Source organism: Thamnophis sirtalis, unplaced genomic scaffold (genome assembly GCF_051295495.1).
Source record: "Thamnophis sirtalis isolate CommonGarterSnake01/CBP01778 unplaced genomic scaffold, rThaSir2_p1.2 scaffold_2, whole genome shotgun sequence".
Lineage (NCBI taxonomy): Eukaryota > Metazoa > Chordata > Lepidosauria > Squamata > Natricidae > Thamnophis > Thamnophis sirtalis.
In genome coordinates this window covers 29527396-29552743 of record NW_028261382.1, presented here as the reverse complement: position 1 = coordinate 29552743, position 25348 = coordinate 29527396, and the positions used below count along the sequence as shown (strand labels likewise).

The following is a 25348-nucleotide window of genomic DNA, read 5'->3' as shown; positions in this document are numbered from 1 at the left end:
CCTTCCGAAATAGGGTGACTTGATCCAAATTGGGTCTGTTTCTTCAACGCAATCTCCTCCTTTTTGCAGGCTGACCCCCCGTGCTTCATCTCAAGACCCCCTGACCTGGCTTGTCTTCATCTTGGGACCCTCGTATGATCATGTCGTCCCCTCCAGCACCACCCGCTAAGAAACGGAAGATGAACTTCTCGGAACGGGAGGTGGAGATCATCGTAGAGGAACTGGAGCGGAGCAAGCACCTGCTCATCAACCACTTCAACGCGGGCGTGCCGTTGACCGTCAAGGCCGCCGCATGGCACAACATCCTGCGACGGGTCAATGCAGTGGCGACCTGCCGCCGGGAGCTGCCGGAAGTGAAGAAGAAGTGGTCGGACCTCAAGACGGAGGTACGGCGCAAAGTTGCCCAAGTCAGAGCCGCCGTAGAAGATGGTGGCAATGACCAGGAAGGAGGCGGGGAAGTCCAGGAGGTTGAAGAAGATGCAACAGGGACCTCTGCTGCCCCAGTGATTCTCACCCCCATGCAGCAGCGCATCTGTAACCTTCTGGGAGAAGCCACCATCATCAGCTTGCCTGCGGGAAGCTGCACCGCCACCCATACGTCGGAAATACCCATTACAGCTGCCGCAACCACCGTCACCCTTACACAGAGTAAGTAGCTTGTTCTTTCCTTCCCGCACAGCCATCATTAGTCAGAGCCATTCAGATTAGTGAATGACTTAGTAAGTTTAAGATGGGTCGACCACGTCCCAGAATTCTGGCTAGGATGAAGTATGAACTTCAACTCCCAGAATTCTGACTGGGGAATGTATGAACTTCAACTCCCAGAATTCTGACTCAGGATGTATGAACTTCAACTCCCAGAATTCTGTCTGGGAATGTATGAACTTCAACTCCCAGAATTCTGACTCAGGATGTATGAACTTCAATTCCCAGAATTCTGTCTGGGGATGTATGAACTTCAACTCCCAGAATTCTGTCTGGGGATGTATGAACTTCAACTCCCAGAATTCTGTCTGGGGATGTATGAACTTCAACTCCCAGAATTCTGTCTGGGGATGTATGGACTTCAACTCCCAGAATTCTGACTCGGGATGTATGAACTTCAACTCCCAGAATTCTGTCTGGGGATGTATGAACTTCAACTCCCAGAATTCTGACTCAGGATGTATGAACTTCAACTCCCAGAATTCTGTCTGAAAGAGTTGGAAGGGACATTATAGGCCATCCAGTCCAACCTACCGCTCAAGCAGGAGATCTTACACCATTTCTGACAGATGGCTGTCCAGTCTCTTCTTGAAAGCCTCCAGGGATGAAGCTCCCACAACTTCTGAAGGGAACTTATGTTCCATGGGTTGATTGTTCTCCCTGTCAGGAAAATTCTCCTTATTTCTAGGTTGAATCTCTCCTTGATCCGTTTCCATCCATTATTCCTTGTCTGGCCTTCGGGTGCCTTGGAAAATAGCTTGACCCCCTCCTCCTCTCTGTGGCAGCCCCACAAATATTGGAAGACTGCTCTCCTGTCTCCCCTGTTCCTTCTCTTCACTAGACTAGCCATGCCCAGTTCCTTTAATCGTTCTTCATCTGTTTTAGCCTCCAGTCCCTTAATCATCCTGGTTGCTCTTCTCCGCACTCTTTCTAGAGTCTCAACATCTTTTTAAAACTGATTTGGTGTTTTTAGTTTTGCGATCCTGGTCTGAACCCTTTATCCAGCCCCTTATCTAGAATTTGGGGAAAGAGCTTGCCCGGAAGCTGCTCAATGTGCTTCGCAGTTGGTGGTAACCTGCACCTTTAAGGTCACACCTGACTGCCTCTGATTGATTCTGTAACCCTGCTGTCTTCAGCATGTTCAGAACACCGCAATCTCATTCTGTCCTTGCCTGCCAGAGGAGGAGAAAAATATAGGCATGCAAAAATCAGGGTGGGGTTGAATGTTTAAAAAAAAAAACCAAGCTCTCCAGGCTCACCTTCACTCACTGCTTCTATTAACCTTGTGCCAGGTGATTTAGCTGTGGATTGTTGTTTTCACTAGTAGCCCTGGAGATATTCGATAAAAAACATTCTGTAACCTGTTGTGTTCTCAACTGACTCCCTTCCCTGGAATTGATTCTTCTTTACTGCTAACTCTTCCTTGGAAAAAATAATTGCTCTGATAAAACACAATAGCCCTAATTTCTCAGGAAATATCCCTTCTCCATAAAGGCCAGGAATAGTCATGTTGTTATCAGTCAATAGGCTTTGTTGTGATAATCAGTAGATAAGTTTCATTCACCCTGGGCAATTTATCAGGTGTGAGACTAATACCATCCTATATTTATGGAGCACTGATAACACTAGATCTGTAATGTGACTCTCTTCAAAGCCCTAAGGGGAAAATCTCAGAGGCTCCTGCATCCTTGCATCATGAGATCTATGAATCATATCTTCAACACCTCCACCCAAGCCGTTGTTGTGGGCCCCCAGTGCCAGTTGAGCTTATTAAATTTGGCACCAAGATTTCCTTTGCCAGGAGACTGAAAGACCTGATCTCGATTGGATAAGTCTCCTGCTTGAGCAGGGGGTTGGATTAGAAGACCTCCAAGGTCCTTTCCAACTCTTGTTATTCTGTTCTGTTCAACTTCTTAAATGCAGGAAAGAGAACGGGGCCTGATGTTTTTTCTACAATGATTCAATTACCAATACATGCTTCCCCTCTTACTATTGTGGCTGGCCAGCGGAGCTGGCAGCAGATTCGGACAGTGAGGAGATTGGGGAAGAACATGGGCAGCCCTGAAGTCTGGCAGAGAGGGGGGCAGGGCCGTATGCCAGTTATCAGCTGCCTTCAGAGTCGGACATCAGTGAGGCAGAAGAACAGTTGGAGAAAGGAAGCAGCTAAAGAACAGGGGTCAACTTGGGAGTAAGACCACAGGTGGATGATGAACAGCCCCTCCTAGAGGAAACAAAAGAGGAGCAAAAGGGGAGTGGAGTTTTCAGGAGACAATTAGTTTGCTTAATTGGTTCGTGTCTCTCCCAGATTCCTTGCCAAGTTCTGCAGATGTCGGCCTGGCAGCTCTCCAAGCCAGATAAGGTCCGTGACCGTAAATCCTCCCTTGAAAGACTTTGCTGGATGTAAATGAGCAGAATTCACAGGAAATTAATAAAAGGGGTTTTTGTTGAGACCAGGAGTTTGCTTCATGCTCTTGGGAAACCTAGATTATTTTGCTCACAGGTTGGCTTATAGAGCCAGCTCTTCCTCTTCTTTCAAAGCTAGTCTTCTCTATTGTCATCCAACTTCTCCTCCTTCCCAGACATAGCAAAAAAAAACAACAAAAAAAACCTGTATACCAGTAGTCCTCGACTTATGACCATAATTGAGCCCCAAAACTCTGTTGGGTAAGAGAATTACATCCCTGTAATTCACCTTGGTTAAGTGAATTTTGCCCCATTTTACGACCTCTGTTGCCTTGGCTGTTAAGCGAATCACTGCAATTGATAAGTGAGTAGCCCAGTTGCTAAGTGAATCTAGCTTCCCCGTTGACTTTGCTTGCCAGAAGGTCGCGAAAGGGGATCACGTAACCCCGGACATTGCAACCCGTCATAAATATGAGTCAACTGACAAGCGTCTAAATTTTGATCCCATTGCCATGGGAATCAACGGCCGTAAGTGTGAAAACTGGCTCCACGTCATTTTTTTTTCAGTGCCGTCGTAGCTTTGAACAGTCGCTAAACAAACATCGTAAGTCGAGGACTACCTGTAATCAGTGGAAGAGCTTGCCTCCAGAAGTTGTGGGTGCTCCAACACTGGAGGCTTCCAAGCAGAGATTGGATAACCATTTGTCTGAAATGGTGCAGGGTTTTCCTGCCTGAGCTGGGGGTTGGACTAGAAGACCTCCAAGGTCCCTTCCAGTTCTGACATTCATTGCCAGGTGCAGAGTTACCAGTGTCAGCTGATCAGGCTGGATTTGGAGCAGCCAGGAAACATGTTTTTCCCTCCTCCCACATGACATTTGCTGTGTGTAATACCTCAAGCTGTCTCCCCAGGCCTGTTCCTTTCGTTCCTTCACACCAGCTGTGAATATGTGCAGAAGGCATAAAAGAGGGGGAAGAAGTCACCACCAACTTAGGCACAATTGATTGGATTCACACAATGCACACCAGGATTGCCAACAATCTAATCACTGATCATTCACTTATTCTGACATGACATAGAAGCTGATAAATATTCATCTATAAATAGCATTATTATCACACAGTCTCTTTGCTAGCTAGGGTAAAACTGTCTTCAAAATAAGAAAAATTAAAGTATTACAAGGTGGGAAAGGTAGCCTCATGTTTTTTTTTCTGGATCCAGCCTCAATGGTGTTTTCAAACCTTTATTTAATCAGATTATACTGTAGCTGAAACTTGATGTTTAAGATGCTTTAATTCCCTGATTTCTAAACTTGATTCTTAGGATGCTTTAATTCCCAGATTTAATTCTAAACTCGATTTTTAGGATGATTTAATTCTAAACTCGATTCTTAGGATGATTTAATTCTAATCTTGATTCTTAGGATACTTTAATTCCCAGATTTAATTCTAAACTCGATTCTTAGGATGATTTAATTCTAATCTCGATTTTTAGGATGTTTTAATTCCCAGATTTAATTCTAATCGCAATTTTTAGAAAACTTTAATTCCCAGATTTAATTCTAAACTTGATTCTTAGGATGCTTTAATTCCCAGATTTATTTCTAAACTCGATTTTTAGGATGATTTAATTCTAATCTCGATTTTTAGGATGATTTAATTCCCAGATTTAATTCTAAACTCGATTCTTAGGATACTTTAATTCCCAGATTTAATTCTAAACTCGATTCTTAGGATGCTTTAATTCCCAGATTTAACTCTAAACTTGATTCTTAGGATGATTTAATTCTAATCTCGATTTTTAGGATGATTTAATTCTCCTGCACACTGCTTGGAGAGTCCAAGCTGTGGGTTATTTCAGTCTGGTTGCCCTGAAACTGAGGAAAAGACTTTTCCTTGGCCATGCCTCCAGGCGTGCCTAATCCCCAGAAATTTTCCTCAGTTTGGCCCGTTTGGAAGCTGATTTGGGAGCTCCAGCTGAAATAACTTTTGGCTTGGACTCTCTGCTATTCTTCCTGACTTTTCCACTGAGTATCTTTTCCCCTTAGGCAGTCCCCTAGGATGCAGGCAATAGTGGAACGTGCCATTGCAAAGGGCATAGCTGATGCCATGCGGGCACGGGATAGGCAGGTGGCCCCTTCTGTTCCCCTGACTCAGGGTGGTCCGCCACCCGCCAAGAGGGTATGTCATCCTTCTTTGGAGTCCTCTGTTGTTAGCGAGGCCTCGGCCTTGGAGGCAACGGACCCTATAGAGCAGGGCCTGTCCGAAGATGAAGACCTATCTCCGGACGCTCCCTCCTTTTCCAGCCTGTTCAAGCCCAGCCTGTTCAAGTCGGTCCTTCGCAAGGTGAAGGCCACTACCATGGTAGGCATTAAGCCAAAACCCACTCAACCGCAAGCTGATTCGGCCCCAGTAAACCCGAATGCAGTCATGTTTGACGCCCCAACTTCCCAGCAAGAGTTGGTTCCGGTTCCGGGTTTGTTTCTGGACCTTATTCAGCGTCAGTGGGTTCAGACAGCCACCTTGTCCTCTCCCAGCGGGGTGGACAAGAAATTGTACACAATGGAGCCTGTCCTGGAAGACCTTTTGGCTCTCCCGGCCATAGATCCTCCCATCACAGCGGCCTTTGACAGGCGGGTGCTGCAGGCAGTGACTTCTTCTGTCGTACCCTGTGACTCTGATTCTGCCCGCCCAGATGGACATTAACTTGGGAATGTCCCACAGCTTGGACTCTCCAAGCAGTGTGCAGGAGAACGACCATTGGTCTTACCTGAAGGGTCCTTCTCTGCACACTGCGGGAGAGTCCAACCCACCCTGGTCTGTCCGGGGTTACGGATCATCGTGTCAACACGGTTCCATTCTACGGTCGTCTTCAGCTGCATCTCCACGGCCAAAGTGTCTCAAATTTCTGGGGATTAGGCACGCCTGGAGGCGTGGCCAAGGAAAAGTCTTTCCTCAGTTTCAGGGCAACCAGACTGAAATAACCCACAGCTTGGACTCTCCTGCAGTGTGGAGAGAAGGACCCTTCAGGTAAGACCAATGGTCATTCCCAGATTTAATTTTAAACTTGATTATTAGGATGATTTGATTCTAATCTCGATTTTTTTAGGATGTTTTAATTCCCAGATTTAATTCTAATCGCAATTTTTAGAAAACTTTAATTCCCAGATTTAATTCTAAACTCGATTCTTAGAATGCTTCACATTCCCAGATTTAACTCTGCCAACTGTTTTGGGAACCCTTGGTTGGAAGGCCACATTGCAAACCTCCCAGTTCTCAAAAAAAGCTCTCCTCCTCTTTTTAGTTCCGGCAGAGATGACGTACCACAGCCTGGAAGAGGGGGTAGTCGAGTACTGTACCACCGAAGCCCCCGCCACTGTCACAGCCGAAACCCCCTTGGAGATGATCACCCAGCAAGCCGAAGTCTCCGCCAAGCCCCAGGAACTGAAAAACAGGATCGCGCTGAACTCCGCCAAGCTCCTGCAGGAACAGCGAGTGACCAATCTGCACGTCAAAGAGATCGCCCAGCACCTCGAACAGCAGAACGACCTGCTGCAGAAAATCCGCCACTCCCAGGAGGTACAGGCCTGCGCGCAGGAACGCCAGGCCCAAGCCATGGAAGGGATGCAGGCCGCTCTCAATGCCCTCATCCAGATCATGCACCCCGTGATTAAGGACTTCCGGCGGTTTCTACAGAGCAACACCCCCGTCGCCCCTTCGGGGACCACCGATCCGAGCCAAGCGACTCAGAATGGACAGGATAGCCTCATTCAATGAAATTTCGGGGAGGGTGTGTGTGAAATCCTCTAAACCCGAGCCTGGCCCAGGAAGAGGCGATGGGCATCCTATTTTGTGCCATCCGACGGGTTTAGAAGCCAAAAAAACCCGTTCCGGATTACTTACTTACCCGGCTCAACTCATGTCCTTTTTTAAAACCGTTTACGCATTTTCCTTGGCTCTGCTAGGAATAAACCATAACTTTAAATGTTCGATTTTAAAGGAAAAGGTGGGCAAATAGATTTTTATACAAACAGAAAGCAGACTTTCACTCTCTTTTTTAAAAAAAAACAAAAAAAAATGGTCAAAGAGTTGCTGTTTTCACGATTCAGGCTAGGAGAGAGAGAGGTGATGGTCTCCGCCATCGCACTTAGAGAATTCTTGGAACTTGAAGGCCCAGCTCAGAGAAAAGAAACCAGGTTGACAAAGGCTGGATCACAGGTAGCCAAGTAAGTGCGAATTATTGTAGATACTGTCCACAGATCCTTGGATATTGTGGCTGGGATGTGTTGATCGCAGAATGGGGTATCTAAACACACATACACACACACCACTCTGATGATGCTATCAGTACTTACACACATCCTGATCTGCTATCAGGACAGCCTCCAAGGTGACAATCGCATACACTGGTATTGTAAGCAATGAGACAGTGAACCTTAGTTTATTGAGCGAGACACGGTGTCTGAAGTTCACACAACACTAAGCCACAAGAAAATCATATTCTGGCTTAATGCAGTGCACCCAGCCATAACTTGAGAAGAGCAACGAAGATGATAAGGGCACTGGAGGCTAAAACATAGGAAAAACGGTTGAGGGAACTGGGTATGTCTAGTTTAATGCAGAGAAGGACTAGGGGAGACATGATAGCAGTGTTCCAATTTCTCAGGGGCTGCCCCAAAGAAGAGGGGGTCAAGCTATTCTCCAAAGCACCTGAGGGTAGAACAAGACGCAATGGGTGGAAACTAATTAAGGAGAGAAGCAACTTAGAACTAAGGAGAAATTTCCTGACAGTTAGAACAATTAATCAGTGGAACTGCTTGCCTCCAGAAGTTGGGAATGCTCCAACACTGGAAGGTTTTAAGAAGAGGTTGGATAACCATTTCTCTGAAGTGGTGTAGGGTTTCCTTCCTAAGCAGGGGGTTGGACTAGAAGACCTTCAAGGTCCCTTCCAACTCTTATTCTAAATTATGAAATTATGAAACTTTGCATTTGTGGATGGATGCTCAATGCATTTGGCTGCCTGTATAACAGGCCTATAACAAAAGCTTATAGAACGCTGTTAAATGTTTTACATGCAGAGATTTCTCAATATCTGAAGCTTTAAAAAATACAGAGCAATTCTCCAATAACTTGGATTTGCAAGATAAAATAGTCCAGACATCCTATATATATTCCAAGTGTTTCTGTTACCTGCAGGGGGCATAATACCCTCACATATCTACCTTTAAAAACTTGTGTTAAGTAGAAAACCCTGGGGCTTGTCTCCAAAGGAAAATAAATCTGAAAGGCCTTTAACTGAGAACTTTGCTCAACCATCAGCCACGTAAGCTATGACAAATGAACACTGCAGTGTCAGAACGACCAAGAAGCTGCGTTTGTACTTCTGGTTCTTTGATGCTCACGTAGTCCGAACAAGGGAAAGGAGGAGCCTAAAGATTTATTTATTTATTTAACATTTTGGGGAATTGGCAAACTCTCTCCTGAAATAATTAGTTGAAAGCAGCGTCGCGAAGAATAGATTCTGAGCCTTGCCTGACATTTATGAGATCCAAGTTCTCTTCCATGATGTTCTCTGTAGGAATATAAAATCTGCAGAGTCAGAATTTGGCCGTTCGCAAACTCCGGCCTTTCTCTTCTGGGTTTGCGGCATAGTCTACTATTGTAAGAGAGCAGAATACAATTAGATTTATAAGAAATATACCAATATACAGAGTTAGGGAAAAACAAGCTTTCAAATGCTACTCAACTTTATAGCTTGTGCTTGTAGCAATTCACCACTTATCATTCTGCCTAATCTCCTTCAGAGAGCCAAGTTCCTTATTTTTAAAAAAAGGCAATCTAAACCTCAGTAACTTGAAGATGTGTGGACTTCAACTCCCAGAATCCCCCAGCCACCAATGGAAATGTCACCCTTCTCCCCACCCCCTCCCCAAGGTGTTAAGGTGGGCATCTTTCTGTCTCAGCCAGTTTTATTCTCACAGGTTAAGTTTAAGCATGAAACACTAACCACAGCATAATAAGCGTGGCGTGTGAATTCCAGCCTTTATATGGTTTGCAAAGCACAGTTTGTGGCCTAGTGTTACAATTCAGGATGTGTGAGGATGTCAACCTATCCTCCCCATTCTTAGTTGGACACCTGAACTACGCAACGGAAACTGAACAAACCAGTTTGAGCTTATGTAAACCAGTTGAAAGTGCGATCATCACCTCTCCTGCTTTGTGGTATTTTCCTCACGACAACAGTAAGGAAGTATAAAAGCTTTCTTTAAACAAAAGATTCTGGTTTTTCTGCATAACTGGGGAAAATCTGGCCTCTTTTAACCCATTGTTCAAAATGCAGAAGTAGACCTCTTGAGATTCACCACTTGGTCAACCTGTCCAAGTTCTCCATATGCTCAAAATACAATTTATTTTCATCTATTCATGACTTTAAAGTCCAAACAGAAGAGCAGAGAGAATACCATAACCGGCATGGCAGGGAGAGTTTGCTGTTGTTAATAACAAAATCTTGTCCGATCCATTGCGACCACCTGGACAACGTTATTCCAGGCCTTCCTGTCCTCTACCATCCTCTGGAGTCCATTCAAGCTCACGCCGGCTGCTTCGATGACTCCATCCAGCCACCTCCTTCCCTGCCGTCCCCTTCTTCTTTTGCCCTCCATCGTTCCCAGCATGAGGCTCTTCTCCAGGGAATCCTTCTTCCTTCTCATCAGGTAGCCAAAGTCTTCTCTTTAGGATCTGGCCTTCTAGAGAGCAGTCAGGGTTGACCTCCTCTAGGACTGACCGATTGGATTGCCTTGCAGTCCAAGGGACTCAATGCAGGAGTCTTCTCCAGCACCAGAGTCCAAAGGCCTCCATTCTTTGGCGCTCAGCCTTCCTTATGGTCCAACTTTCACAGCCATCCATTGCAACTGGGAAAACCACATCCTTGACTACACGTACTTTTGTTGGCAGAGGCAGGGAGAGTTACTCAGCATCCACAGAACTGCCCAGAATAACAAACTGTTCAAAGTTAGCATCCGTCTTGTTTTAACAGCAGCTGATTAAATAAATCAACATTTGCTAGGTTTGAGACTTAGAAACACGCTAAGTAGGACACCGCCTACGTCATCGGAATTAATTACCTTTTAAAATCCCAACCTGAGCAATAGTTTGCATAACAAAATATTAACCTATATTGTTAATGTAATGCTGAGAAAATCTTTTTTCCCCCCTCTCATGTGCTTTCATTTACCTTTGTGGGGTATTATAAGGCACATATTTTTTCCCAGCTTTCTCAGCCATCTGGGAATGGAAGCTTTCTGTCGTTCCAGAAAATAGCAGCAATGCTTCTGGTGCAAGAAAGCAAAAAAAATTTTAAAAAAAAATCTCACTGCATTCCTGTAATACCTAATATTTCCAGCACTTTCTCCACTCTTCCTGCTACAGGGACATTTTTACTGGTAAGAATTAGAAAGGCCAGGAAACAATAGGGGGCCATGAAGGCCAATTAAGTGCTATTGAATTTCTTGGCCATCCTCCAAGCCTACCTTGGTTAATGGCCCCCAAATGTCCAGTTGGCATCTTACCAGCTCCTTGGTTTTCCTGGCAGGCAGGGATTCTGAGTCAGACCAACTTGGAGAAGGCCAGGCTTGGAGAAGGCATCACCCATACCTTCAGAAAAGCATCTGGTTTTTTTTTTTTTTAATCATTGAGAAGACGAGGAGGTACAACCCAGCTGTTGAGCAGTCATGATGGGTAGCTGACCTTCTCTGGATTCAAAGAGTCACATTTTTTTCCCGTTGTGAGAAGTTGGCAGATTATTAACCATGGTGGGCTGGAGAAACCAGCTGCGACCATGAACCCATCAAAGGATTGGAAGCCAAACCACAACAAGGGTTTTTTTGAAGAATCCTGTCAAAACACGGTTGAATTGACAAATTGGGATAAGAGGAGGGGTCTGGCTTTGCGTCCTGCCCGTTGTCCTTGACTAAGTTTACACACTTCATACATACAAAATTCTTTAGCCAAGAACAGTCCCCTAAATTACCAAAAAAAAATGGTGATCAGGATTAAGCAGTCATGATGTCACTCGCTTGGTGGTCAGGGTCTTGGCCAAACTGTGGTATCTTTTGTCGGTGATTCACTCACGGGGGTTGATGCTGGCAAAAACGGCTCATAAACAAAGCTTTACGGCTCATTGTGTTGAATGAACCCTCCTAAGGATTTGATAAGCTGTGAATCAGTATTCAGACTATTGTTGGTGACTTAGCATCTTGTGTAAGCCTCCCAATCGTGGCTAAGCCAGCCATGCCTTCACATATGCTTATTTTAAAATCATGCTAATTTATCACACGCCCCCCCCCCCCCTAGATGCATTTGAGATGTCGATTTCCGAGAACTTCGGACATTGGATGTGTATCTTGGGAATCGAGTAGGTTCTATGGGCCTTTTTTACAAATCTGTTGATTAATACCATCGAGTCCGTCTTGTACTAAGATTAATTATAAAACGAAGCCTCCAGAGAAATGAAAGCTTTCCGGCCAAAGCCGTTGAAATCAATATGCATGAGAATCCTGAGGATTTATAGACCCACTAAACTTTGAAACAGGCGTAATCCGTTGGTATAATCACATGGCAAAAGGGGAAGTTTAGAAGACTGAATCACAAAAAGAAATTTTCCATCATGGCATTATAATTAGTTAGGAAAATGTGGGGTTTTTCCCCATTGAGAAGGTGTTATTAGATCCTTCATGATATGATACGATGGCTTTATTGATTAGCCTATAGGCCATACCAAAGCACAAGGTTCAAACACATACCGCCAATAAAATCTTATACAAACAATTTAAAATAAGAGTAAAGTAAAGTACAGGGCGGGGCATAACCTTTTCCTAGGGGGTCACAGCAACACTTGTAATAACAACACAAATAATTCATACACCATTCGAAAGCCCATCAAAAACTGAGTTTATTGACACGATTTAATAGTCAGTATGACCACCATTAGCCCTTCGAACAGCATTCAAACGAGGTGGATAAGAACACAACAAATCTTCAAACAGTTCCGTTCGATTTTCCAGATTTTTCAACACAGTTTCCAAATTCATTCTCAAAGTTTCAACCGAATATCGATTTTGACCTTGCTCCTGAATCATCAGAGCTTCCACTTCATCCTTAATCCTTAATTATGGCCCCAATGTTCTCTGCCGGATTGAGATCTGGCGAATTTCCCGGCCAGATGTCATTGCCCCAAAATTCGACATTGTTTTCCTTTAACAATTGCTGAGTCGCATTTGCATTTCCGAATCGAATTTTCCAGCCATTCTTAAAGCAAATTTAACATTTAATAGCTCATTCAATTCAGTTTTTTATGGGCTTTAAAATGAGGTGTCGCGGAAGTTGTAAACTGCTGTCGATCTTGCTGTGACCCCCTAGGAAAAGGTTATGCCCCGCCCTGTACAATAGTTATAGGATGAAATACAATTTAATACATAAATATATAAAATAGGATAAAATGACTTAAAATTGTATTTCAGTGCCACCCTTACAATCTAGCCCAATCAGTCCCACTTATGCAGATCTCAACCAAAGCATTTTGTCGAAGTCCTTTGCTGTGTTAAATGTCATTTTCCAGTTCTCGCCGCACATAACATAAGTTGTTTCGATATGGGAATCCCAAGGGGTACGTCGTTTGGTGTATGGACCAATGTACCCCTCTCTCACCCCCTTCTACAAGCAACAATCCAATAGGATGTGAGCCAGATCTTCTATCTCTGCCACTCCGCAAATGCAGAGACGCTCATTGTAGGGTGTAGAGTGGCATCTCCCATATCTGACCATCGTGTCAAGCGGTTCGAATCCCACTCGCGTCAATATCTCCCTAAGATGCTTTGGCAGTTGTAGCTTCAAACAGCTGTCTACTTGGAAAGTACATTTCCATTACTCAGCCATTTCAAGTTGCCTACCCTTACTAAGGATGGCTATATCATTTCATGCCTCTATATCCTTAATTCTTGGGGCAGCATTTTTTTAAAAAAATTGTCCTCCTGTTACTCAAGAGTCAAGAAGGCCACAGCTTCACGATTCCTCTGATGTTAAGAAGATGTCCTCACAATGCCCCAAGTCAACAGGGGTTGGATTATTTTGGGGGGGGCTCATTTTGTTGTGTGAATCCAGACATCCTTGGCAATAAACCAGGGTTTAGGGCTCCTTGAGTTGTGCAAATAAAGCCAGTTGTGAGTATACAGGTAGCCCTCGCCTTGCCACAGTCCATTTCGTGACCGAAGTTACGACGGGGCTGAAAAAAAAGTGACTCATGGCCATTTTTCCTCCTTTAACGACCGTTGCAGCATCCTCATTGTCACGAGATTTACAGATGCTTTGACACTGGCTCACGTGGCATTGTCCCTTGTCACGTCTTTTGTGATCTGACAAAAGCGTGTTACTAATTTTAAGAACGGCCGCCATTCGCTTAACAGGCGTCGCGAGAAAAGCCGTGGAAATGGGGGCAAGGCAAACCTCTTGGTTAGGAATCTTGGGGCTCCATTGTGGTCGTAAGTCGAGGACTACCTGTGTTTGATCAACAGCGACCCAGCCACGACCACCCGTGGTGCAGGATGATGGAAACGCATCCTGCCATCCTATTTCAGAGGAAAGGTGATGGTGGGGTAGAGGAAGCAGCTGGGGAGGCTTCTGAAAAACATCTGCTTAGCCGCTCTGGAAAACAGGATACTGGATAATTTATTTTATTTGGGGTGTGTTTGTGTGTGTGTGTGTGTGTGTGTGTGTGTGTGTATGTGTGTGTGTGTGTGTGTATATATATATATGTGTGTGTCTGTGTGTGTTTTCTGATACATAAATATATATACACACACACATGTTTTCTGAGGTTTTCGCGGGTGTTAGTATGTAGGTCTCTAGTTGTTCGGGTTTTCTCCCGTGTAGAATTGGAGATGTCTTGGCATCTCCAATTCTACGCGGGAGAAAACCCGAACAACTAGAGACCTACACACACACATATATATACATACACATACATACACACAAACATATATATACATACATACACACACACACACACACACACACACACACACACACACACAATCTTGCTCCAAATTTACCAGGCGGTTGATTCCTGATGGCCTGCCTGCTGTAATTCGCCCTCTTCCTTTCTTCCAAACCTACAGCCTGGCAGATGGGCGTCATCATAAAGCCCATCATGTTGTTGTTAGTTGTGAAGTCGTGTCCAACCCATCGCGACCCCATGAACAACGTTCCTCCAGGCCTTCCTGTCCTCTATCATCCCCTGGAGTCCATTTAAGCTCACACCGGCTGCTTCGGTGACTCCATCCTGCCACCTCCTCTGCCATCCCCTTCTTCTTTTGCCCTCCATCTTTCCCAGCATGAGGCTATTCTCCAGGGAGTCCTTCTTCCTTCTCCTTAGGTGGCCAAAGTCTTTGAGTTTCCTCTTCAGGATCTGGCCTTCTAAAGAGCAGTCAGGGTTGATCTCCTCTAGGACTGACCGGTTGGATGGCCTTGCAGTCCAAGGGACTCGCAGGAGTCTTCTCCAGCACCAGAGTCCAAAGGCCTCCATTTTTTGGCGCTCAGCCTTCCTTATGGTCCAACCTTCACAGCCATCCACCGCAACTGGGAAAACCACATCCTTGACTACACGTACTTTTGATTGGCAGGGTGATTGCTTTTTAGTAGGCAGTCTAGATTTACCATAATTTTCCTCCAAAGGAGCAAGCTTCTTTTAATTTCTTGGCTGCCGTCCCCATCTGTGGTGGTGTTGGAGCCCAGGAAAATAAAATCTGTCCCTACCTCCATTTTCTTCTCCATCTATTTGCCAGGAATTGAGAGGGCCAGATGCCATGATCTTAGTTTTCTTAATGTTGAGTTTCAAGCCAACTTTTGCACGCTCCTCCTTCGCCCGCATCAAAAGGCTCTTTAGTTCCTCTTCACTTTCTGCCATTTGAGTGGTTTCACAGCCATCCATTGCAACTTGCCCATACATTGCCCATCATCCCCTTACCCAAAGCCGGCTACCCTCTCAATTCGTTGGGACTACAATTCCCATTACCCCAAGTACCTAACATCCCACTCGGCCTTTCCACCTTTGAATCCCCATCTCCTAAAGATATGCTAACTCTAATCCCGCAATGGCCGGGGATGATTGGCATGGGAGTACCTCCACCTTCCTGAGGGCGCCTGGTTGCAGAAGCAATATCCCATAGTTTAAATTCAATGCAGAGGGCGGGCCGTTTCCCCCCTTCTCGCATGACTGACGTCACGCATCATCCAATGGCCGGCCTCCCTTCCGCCGTCGTGGTCACGCGGAGCCAATGGAGACGCGGATGCGTTCCCCACCCCCCCCTTTTTTTTCTTTTTCACCTTCAGTTCGAGGCTCATCCAATCGGCTTCCAGCATCTGCGGCTTTGGAACACCCGCGGGCTTTCTCTCCGCCCCTTTCTTCCCCCATTACGCCAGCGGCGTAGCGGGCGCAATTGGCGTAGAGCACTGGCAAGCCCAACGAGCACAGAGGTCTGGAAGGATCGCGGAGGTAGGAGAAGAGACCCTTCCCCAAGGCTTGATTGCTAAATCCCCCTCCCCACTCCCTATCATGGGGTGCATTAGGAGAGGATGAGATGCTTATGGGGGAGCAATGCACCTCTCTCCCTTGGGGAGGGGGGATTTGGGGAGGGGGTGCAATGCAATCAAGGCAGCTGAGCTCTAAAATAGGTCTGGGGGCAGCCATTGCACGCTGCAAAGAGGGCAGTGCAAGGGAAGGCTTGGAGAGACTCGTTGGCGAGCCCCTGGGAGTAGCGGGGGGAAAGGCTGGGGAGGGGTCGCTTGCACCCTATCCCTTTAGGGGTGCCAAGCATGCAAAATGCCCACGTGCCTGCATGTGTGCAAAAGGCGCCCCTATGGAGGACGGGCAAAGTTTGGGGTCGGTGCGCCCACCCCCAACTGATGGTGCATGCACACATACGCACACTCTTCTCCCCCCCCCCAGCCGTTTCACCCCCAGCGCAAGCCTTGCCGGAAAAGGCTCGTGCAAGACACGTAAGTGCGTCTCGCTCACGTGTATCCTTTGCCCATTCTGGCTTTGGCTGCGATGAGTCATCGGGCCATATCCAACTAAACCATGGTTAAGACCGGCCACGATTTAGCCTCCAACCTGGCTCCCACAGGGTATATATCTTTCTCCCCTGTCTCATAGCCAGGTACACCTGCCTACAGGTGTCTCTGTACCAAGCCAGAAGGTTATCCTAGCCAATGATGGCTTGTTCTGAGTCCGGACGTTGGGCCACATTCAACAAACCCTAGTTAAAACAAGCCAGGATTCGATCTCGCACCTGGATCCTATAATCTTTGTCTCCTAGCTAAATGTACCTGCATGCCGCAAACTTTTCCTATCTCTTTGCCCGAAAGTCTTTTTCCTACAGCCGGTTTCAAGGCATTTGGCTTCGGATTGTGAAGAATGTGTTGTGCAAATGTCAGGCTTAGTAAGGTGTTACTAGTTCTGGTGTTTGTTGTTACAGGGGAAATTTGTGCAATCCCTTGGGAGTTTAGATCTCGCCCTTCGTATTTCTTAGCACATTTAAGATTACTGTGTCAGGTTGCAATAAACCCCACACGTTAATCCAGGGAAATAAGCACCGGATTTATTCCCCCAGAGAAACTAGCTACGGATTGCAACTCAACCGAAATTTGCCTCTCTGTTGATACCTGTCTTAATTGTTGTAGTAAACATGGAGTAGAGCGCAACTCACACACAACAGACGACCTGGTTATAAATTAGGAGTTGTTTCTTGAATGTTGGGGGTGGTGGTTATATTTATACCCTCTTGCAAACAAAGAGGCGTGAAGAGTGAGCTGTCTCAGACTTAGATGACCTACTTGTTTTCGCTTGGGGAAAAAAAAAACCTTAATCCAACCAATTTTAAGAAAGAAAGAATGAATAACCAGGATGTCTTCCAAGGTTCAGCTGATCTGTTTTCACTGTTTCTCCCTCTGGATTATCCGAATTGAGAGAGTCCTTATTTGTTCCAATCGCCACACAGAAGGTGGTTTAGAGTAGAACAGTGGTTCCCAAATTTGGCAACTTTAAGACTTGTGGAGTTGAAGTCCACAAGTCTTAAAGTTGCCAAGTTTGGGAACCACTGGAGTAGAAGGAATCAGATCTTCATTCCTCCAGCGATGGCTGGTCTTCAGACCAGATTAGCTGCGTTCAATTCAGCACTGCGAATTTAAAAAGAGACGGGAGTTCCCCCCCCATTGTGTTTGACATCGTGGTCTCCTTAACTGGATAAAACCATCATTCTGGGTTCACCCCATCCCTACAAGAAGCATGCCTTCCCTTAGGTTGATATGGATCAACCTGGTTACGTCCTATGCGGATGGCAAATGTTGCGAGGATCTCAAGGATTGCTCAGCCTTACCTAGTTTAAGATGGACCTGAACTCCCAGAATTCCCACTGAGATAATCCTTGAGAAGGTTTGAGGTTGAGAAAGGCGGCCATAAGACTTGTAACCCCTTAAAGTTACATTAGGGTCAATATGGGGACATGACGGCTCAGTAGCTGCTGAGCTTGTTGATCAAAAACGTCGGCAGTTTGGCGGTTCGAATTCCTAGGGTCGCGTAACGGAGTGAGCTCCCATGACTTGTCCCAGCTTCTGCCAACCTAGCAGTTCTAAAGCACGTAAAAAATGCAATAGAAAAATAGGGACCACCTTTGGTGGGAAGGAAACAGTGTTCCATGCACCTTTGGCATTGAGTCATGCCGGCCACATGACCACGGAGACGTCTTCGGACAGCACTGGCTCTTCGGCTTTGAAACGGAGATGAGTACCGCCCCCCTAGAGTCGGGAACGACTAGCACATATGTGCGAGGGGAATCTTAGGGTCAATATTTAGCATTGTAGTGTACCATAAGCACACCATTGTGTGTCCCCTTGGGAATTGACCCAGGATGAGACAGACCTAACAGAAGATGGGGTAGGTGGCCTTTGAAACCTAGAAGAATTGACCATGTTTTTGGTTTTGGAATGGAGGGGATGTTGAGATGGACGAGAACTTGATGCGTTGTGGAGTTGAGGCAAGCTAAGAATGGTTTTGTTTGGGAAAGTGGTTGAGGAACCTCAATGTCCAAGAATGGTGAAGAACAGCAGAAGTAGGCTCTTGTTTTCCATGGAATAATGGTGCAGTGTGAGGCCTACACTACCTGGTGAGACAGGTTGTCTCCGATCTGAGCAGCAAAGTTGGTTGAGCCAAACATTCCTCGGAAGATCACCTTGAACTTCTAACGCTGAACTTTGGACCATTCCTTCAGGGAGAAAGTGCGGGCGGGCAGAAAAACAGCATTCCCAAGTTGCAGAATAGGGTAAAGTTCTCCAGATCAATAATGTCTTATCAAAAGGTGCTTTTGCAGTGCACTGCGCGTACACAATCTGTTACTAGCTCCTCTCCTGCTCTACACAACGAACTGGGGGATTCAGATCCCGACATAAGGCCTTGCAGAAGCTGGGAATAAGGTTTAACTTTTATAAATGCCTGCGGGTGGGGGGGCTTACCCATTTACATTTGTCTTCCTAGGAGAAAAGTGAGTTTTGAAGGTACAACAGCTGGTTGAAAAGTAGGGAGGAAAAATATAGAGGAAAAGAATACAGCCTTAAAGTAGAAATATATTTATTTACAGACACACAGAGATACATATGTTTTGTGTGTATGTGTGTGTTATAAACCGATACATCTTTTTGTGAGTATATCTCAAGTTTGAGGTAGATACTGTAGATGGATGGACAGATAGATGAATAGACAGGTGAATGATACACCTTTACATAGGTGAAGGAGAGAGATGTGAGATAGAAAGATGGATGGATTGATGGGCAGCTGGAGAAATAGATATACAATTGGATAGATAGGCAGGTAGATTGGTTGGTAGATTGGTGGTTGATATATTGATTGAGAGATGGATGATAGATAGACAGACATACATTTTCTCTCTCATCTATCTGACAGACAGATAGAGAAAAGATATAGAGAGGATAGATAGATAGATAGATAGATAGATAGATAGATAGATAGATAGATAGATAGATAGATAGATAGATAGATAGATAGATAGATAGGAAGATGGATGGATGAGAGAAGATAGAGATAGATAGATAGATAGATAGATAGATAGATAGATAGATAGATAGATAGATAGATAGATAGATGGGGATAGATAGGAGAGGATAGATAGAGAATAGATAGATGAAAGAAGATAGATATAGATGAGATAGATAGATAGATAGATGCATAGATAGATGGATGAGTGAAGATAGAGAATGAGATATAGATGAGAAGATAGATGAGTGGATAGATGGAAGAAGATAGATGAGAGAGAAGATAGAGATATAGATTAGATTAGAGAGGATAGATCCATAGATAGATAGATAGATAGATAGATAGATAGATAGATAGATAGATAGATAGAGGATAGAGAGATGAGAGAAGATAGATATAGATGAGAAGATAGATGCATAGATGGATGAGAGAAGATAGAGAAGTTAGAGATATAGATGAGAAGATAGATAGATAGATAGATAGATAGATAGATAGATAGATAGATAGATAGATAGATAGATAGATAGATAGATAGATAGATAGATATTGCAACTGATAAATGTGAGTTAGTGTAAAAGAAATAAGAGAAAAAAATTTGGGTTTGTATGTACAATAAATTCCACGCTTTGGTGGAGCTGTTTACAAAATCTTCCCTTCAGATCCCCATACGTGGCACCCGGAAGAAACAGAACGGCTTGAGGTAGCAGTTGGTCTTTAAAGGCACCGAGAAAAATTAAGAAAGACAGACCAATTTTTTTTCTCCTTCGGAAGGGAAGAAAGTTGGACTGCTGCCTAACGAGGTGGGCAGTCGGGGAGGGAGGGTGAGAACGGAGGGAGGAGGGACTGAGACTCACCACCTCCTCATTCCTTTTCCCTAGGCTGAAATAAATAAAGAGGAGGAGACTCCGAACAAGCTGGCAGAGAAGGAAACCAGCCATGCCTCCCAGTGAGGTCTCCAGAGGAACTGGTTTTGGTCACCTCTGAACAGCCAGCTCCCGCAGGTCCGGGATTTCCGAGTTTTTCTCTTCTCCCCCCCCACCCCCCTTTCTAAGTTTTTTCCCACCCCCCTTGGAGATGAACCAAAGACTCAGCTGGCTTTTTTCCCTACCTGGAACCGCCGTTCTTCCTTCCCGGCTGCGCTTGGCGATCCCTGATCCGATAGCCCAGAGCAGACCACCAAAGAAAGAGGAGAAACTGTCGTTTAAAGCCAGGCTGCCGTTTCATCTGAGATAAAAAAGGGGAAAAAGATAGTCTTTTCGAGTTCTGGGGAGGTTTCATCATCATCGCCTTTGCAAAACAAAACAAAAAGACCCACAACACCGCTCCGGATTTAGAGCTGGTCCTTTTCTTTTCTTTTCTTTTTTTAGTTTGGCATATATTATTATTATTTTTTTAAAAAGAAGAGGAAGAAAACTCTCCGTTCCCCCCTGGTTGGAAGCTAAGCTGCCCATGGCTTTCTTGATGAAGAAGAAGAAATTCAAGTTTCAGATCAGTTTCACCTTGGAAGAGCTGACGGCGGTACCTTTCGTGAATGGCATGCTGTTCTGCAAAATCCGTCTGCTGGACGGAGGAGACTTCGTCACCTTGTCTTCCAGGTAAGGAAGAAATGGGATTTGGGGGGGAGGGGGGGATATTATTTTGCCTGTGTTCCGATCTAGGCTCCCTTGTCCAGACAAAACCCCCCTTTTTATGAAGCTCATGTGAATTCCTCTCATTTGTATCCAGCAAACAGTCTTTCAAGGGTGAATTGGCAACCACAGACCTTATCAGGCTTGGAGAGCTGCCAGGCCGATATCTTTCAAACGCCAAGGTGTAGCAGCAATTCCTTGGCAAGAAGTCAGGGACAGATCTTCACCCTAATGAATTGAAACTAATTGTCTCCTGCATTCCCCAGTCGTCCTCTTTATTCCCTATGGGAGGGGACATTCACCATCCCACCTGTGGCTTTACTCCCGAGTCGGCCCTTGTTCCTTAGCTCTTCCTGGCACCTCTGCGCATGCGCACATCGGGAACAGGCTCCAACTGTTCCTCTGCCCCACTGATCTCCGACTCCGAAGGCAGCTGTTGGATGGCCCTGGCCCCCTCTCTGCTTCTGACACAGAGCCTTCCCCAGACTCCAGGACTGGTCCATGTTCCTCCCCAACCTCTTCACTGTCTTGAGTCTCTGCTGGTGGACCACAACAGCCTATTGTCCTCCCTTGTTTGATCTCCAGAGCAGGAATCAAGAATGACAGTTGGTTGAAACAAACCCAGAGCCCTTCTTCTAGATGGATAGGGCAATATCAGTTTATAAAATCTACATCTTAACCACAGAGGGACAACTCAAGAGCGGTGAGATGGATACCCACCATCCAATCAAATCGCCCCTGCTCCGTCGTATGGGCATTTTGTGTGTGTGCCTAGGTAATATGTATGGTCAGCTGTGCCTCCTACTGTCCCCCACCATCTACTGACTGCAAATCCCATAATCCAGGGCTTCCCAATTGGGGTGTGTGTGCGAGACGATAGTCCAGGGGGGGCGAAAACATGGGTTTAGAAATTTCAAAATTATAGTGTGTATGCATAATTAGTAAAGGAGAAGGTTCCCCTCGCACATATGTGCTAGTCGTTCCTGACTCTAGGGGGCCGTGCTCATCTCTGTTTCAAAGCCCAAGAGCCGGCGCTGTCCGAAGACGTCTCCGTGGTCATGTGGCCGGTATGACTCAACACCGAAGGTGCACGGAACGCCGTTCCCTTCCCACCCAAGGTGGTTCCTATTTTTCTACTTGCATCCTTTCGAACTGCTAGGTTGGCAGAAGCTGGGACGAGTCACGGGAGCTCACTCCGTTACGTGGTGCTCGGGATTCGAACCGCCAACCTTTCTGATCGACAAGCTCAGCGTCTCAGCCCCTGAGACACCGGTGTCCCTTATGCATAATTACATGCCTATAATTATTTACTTTTGTAAGGGGCGCAAGAATATTATCAGAAGTGTTCTAGGGGTATAGAAAAGTTTGGGAACCCCTGCCAGATTTAGTCACAAGACATGGTGAAAATTCTTTTAATGTCACGACAGATAGACTTTCAATTGGGGAAATGTGACCATCCTAGACCAAGCCATCTCCCAAAACGTCAGGATTCGAACCGGCACTCTGACAAATCACCAAAAAAAGGACACATAGACATTAACAACATCTAAAGCAGTGTTTCTCAACCTCTGCGACTTTAAGTCCTGTGGACTTCAACTCCCAGAATCCCCCAGCCAGCATAGCTGGCTGGGGAATTCTGGGAGTTGAAGTCCACAGGACTTAAAGTCGTCAAGGTTGAGAAACACTGATCTAAAGACTATGCAAAAGGGATTGTCCCCCAGCCCAAAAAGGAACAGCCCCTCCACCAGCAATTGGCACTCAGAGCCGTATAAATTAACTCCAAGGTTAATATCCGGCCAAAAATCAAACAATGCCTCAGTCCAAGAAAACTGCCAAGGAAGCCAACAGCAAAGAATCTCTTTTAAGACTCCTCTCCACCCACACAGACAGGCAAGGCACCAGAATATAAAGCTGACAGCAAACCGCACCCCTTACTAGCACTGATGATGTTACCTAGTTGGGTCATGAAACATGTGCAAGAAAACAAGCAAGTTAGGAGAGCGCCAAGGGCCCCCAATCCCGTATTCCTGCACGCAGTCACGGTGCTGAGATTGCACAGTTGTTGAGTGAGTCTGCCCAAGAACCTTAGCGATGATTGGACAGACATTGGTCTGAAACGGTGCAATTTCGAGCAGGGGGTTGGACTAGAAGATCTCCGAGGACCCACCCTGTTGTTCTATGTTCCCCTGTTGTGCCAGTGAGCTTATGTGTTGCTATATATACAGAGGCGTGTTCAAAGCCTGGGAATTATTCTGGAATTATTTTCCCTCTCTCTCTTTCTCGTCTCCGTTTCCGTCCTTCCATGTTTTGCACGGACTGGGAGACTAAAATCTTAAATGCTGTGTGACCTCTTCCTCCTCTCCTCCATTCTTTCCATCTTTCCCTTTCTCCTCTTAATTCCTCCTCTCTCTCCTTCCTCCTCTCCCTCCCTGCCTTTCTTCTTCTCTCCTCTCTCTCCCTCCCTCCCTCTCTCTCTTTCTCTAAGGCAAAATTAAGTCCCAATGCATCAGCAATTGATTGCATTGATATAATTTCAGAGGCTGTTTTGCTTCGGGCTATTGTTCTTAGCCTTAATTTACAGGGTAGTTTGCCCTTCACACACAGAGAAGTGACTCTCTCTTTTCCTCTCTCTCTCTTTCCCTCTCAGTTTCTCTCTCCCCCTCTTTCTCTTTCCATCTCTTTCTCTCTCTCCCTCTCTCTTTCCCTTTCTCTCTGTCTTTCCCTCTCTCTTTCCCTCCCTTTCCCTCTTCCCCCTCTTTCCCTCTCTGTTTCTGCCTTCCTCTCTTTCTCTCTCTCTCTTTTCCTCTCTCTCTTTCCCCCTCTCTTTCTTTCCCTCTCAATTTCTTTCTCTCTTTCTCTTTCCCTCTCTCTCTCCCTCTCTTTCCCTTTCTCTCTGTCTTTCTGTTTCCCTCCCTCTCTCTCTCTCTCTCTTTCCCTCTCTGTTTCTGCCTCCCTCTCTTTCTCTCTCTCTCTTTTCCTCTCTCTTTCTCCCTCTCTCTCTCTCCCTCTGTTTCTCTCCCTCTCTCTCCCCTAATCAGATGTTGCTTTTATAGTCACCTGGGTGTATGTTGATTATTGCCTAGCACTGGGCACACACACAAATTCCAAAACAACCTCAGACTTGCCTTTACTCTTTGGCAGGGAAGTTCTTAGTTATTTATTTTTAAAGGGCGAAGCACGGTGGTTGTTGGGCAGGGACCAAAATCTTCCCTTCTTTCCGTACTCTCGCTCTTTATTTTCCCGTGGATTTTTAACCGAATTTGCAAGGTCAAACGTTCAGTTTGGCCTGGTTTTTCTCTGCCAGAGCAAATGGTGTCTCTGCAGTTCAGAATCCTGTGTTGTTGTTGTTGTTGTTACAGTGATGCTGATGATATTAATAATAATAATAATAGCATGAGATGGTGTCTTTTCAGTGTTTGACTACTTGGGTGCTCCTCAAACTATTCCCTGCTTCCTTTTTGATTTATTTTGGTTTTATCAGTAGACTCTGAGGAAGTTTAGTTAGTTTTCTTTATTGCCGTTGCACATGGTACAATGAAATTAAATGCCGTCTTCAGCGTACATTATAACTATAAAAATGAAAACACAAACACACATCCTTCACACTCTATATAAATAAAATGAAAAACCCCTGATATCGCATTAATATTGCACTATATACCGTAGAATTCAATATAGTTACTGCCCTGGGATAGAAGCTGTTTTTCAGCCTATTTGTTCTGGTTTTTATTATCCGGTACCGGCTGCCAGATGGTAATAGTTCAAAAAAAAAAAGGGTGCCCAGGATGAGATGGATCTTTAAGGATGTTATGAACTTTCTTAAGGCAGCGGGAGCTCTAAAGCTCTTCCAAAGAGGGGAGAGGGCAGCTAATGATCCTCTGGGCAATGATGTTGACCCTCTGGATCCAGTGGTGAGATTCAGCAGGTTCGCACCAGTTCGGGAGAACCGGTTGTTAACTTTCTGAGTAGTTTGGTGAACTGGCTGTTGAAAGAAATCATTAGGGCAGAGAAATTATTTTAATCCCACCACTGTCTGGAGTGCATCCTATCTGCCACTGTGCAACTGGCAAACCAGACACAGAAGGAAACCAACCATTTGCTTGCAAGTCCTCAACTTACAACCATTCATTTGCTGACCCTTCAAAGTTGCAATGCCACTGGGCGGGAAAAGTGACTTCCGCACTTCTTTCACATGACTGTTGCAACATCCTCGTGGACAGCAGTGAGGCAGAGGAACAGCTGGAGCCTGTTCCCAGTGAGTGTATGCGCAGAGCTGCCAGAAGATGAGAACAAATTCAGGTGCTTGGCAATTGACTCATATTTACGACGGTTCCAGGGTCCCGTGATCCCTATTGTGACCAGCAAAGGTTTTTTATTTATTTTATTTTTCAAAACAAGCACAACACATAAAATCTTCCTTCCTTACATACTGTAGAAAGTGTATCAGTTGGTTACAAAAGTGCATTTCGTGCATCTCTTCCACGGTCATCAAACATAATTCATATTAACTCAAGTA

The 25348-nt window shown here is 45.4% G+C and overlaps 2 protein-coding genes across 3 annotated transcripts in view; both read left to right on the top strand.

Moving 5' to 3' along the window:
• Nucleotides 1-8734, top strand: part of NAIF1 (nuclear apoptosis inducing factor 1) — a 10420-nt gene extending 1686 nt beyond the window's left edge. For both annotated transcript variants that reach the window (XM_087704638.1, XM_087704637.1), the window contains exons 2-3: nucleotides 70-648; nucleotides 6410-8734. In XM_087704638.1, the coding sequence (XP_087560764.1) occupies nucleotides 135-648; nucleotides 6410-6882 (987 nt within the window). In that variant the 5' untranslated portion in view covers nucleotides 70-134 and the 3' untranslated portion in view covers nucleotides 6883-8734. The remainder of the gene's footprint in view (nucleotides 1-69; nucleotides 649-6409) is intronic.
• A 6865-nt stretch (nucleotides 8735-15599) lies between these two features.
• EEIG1 (estrogen-induced osteoclastogenesis regulator 1) overlaps nucleotides 15600-25348 on the top strand; it is a 63707-nt gene continuing 53958 nt past the window's right edge. Inside the window, exons 1-2 of the mRNA XM_087704647.1 lie at nucleotides 15600-15652; nucleotides 20083-20799. Of these exons, the coding sequence (XP_087560773.1) occupies nucleotides 20654-20799 (146 nt within the window). The 5' untranslated portion in view covers nucleotides 15600-15652; nucleotides 20083-20653. The remainder of the gene's footprint in view (nucleotides 15653-20082; nucleotides 20800-25348) is intronic.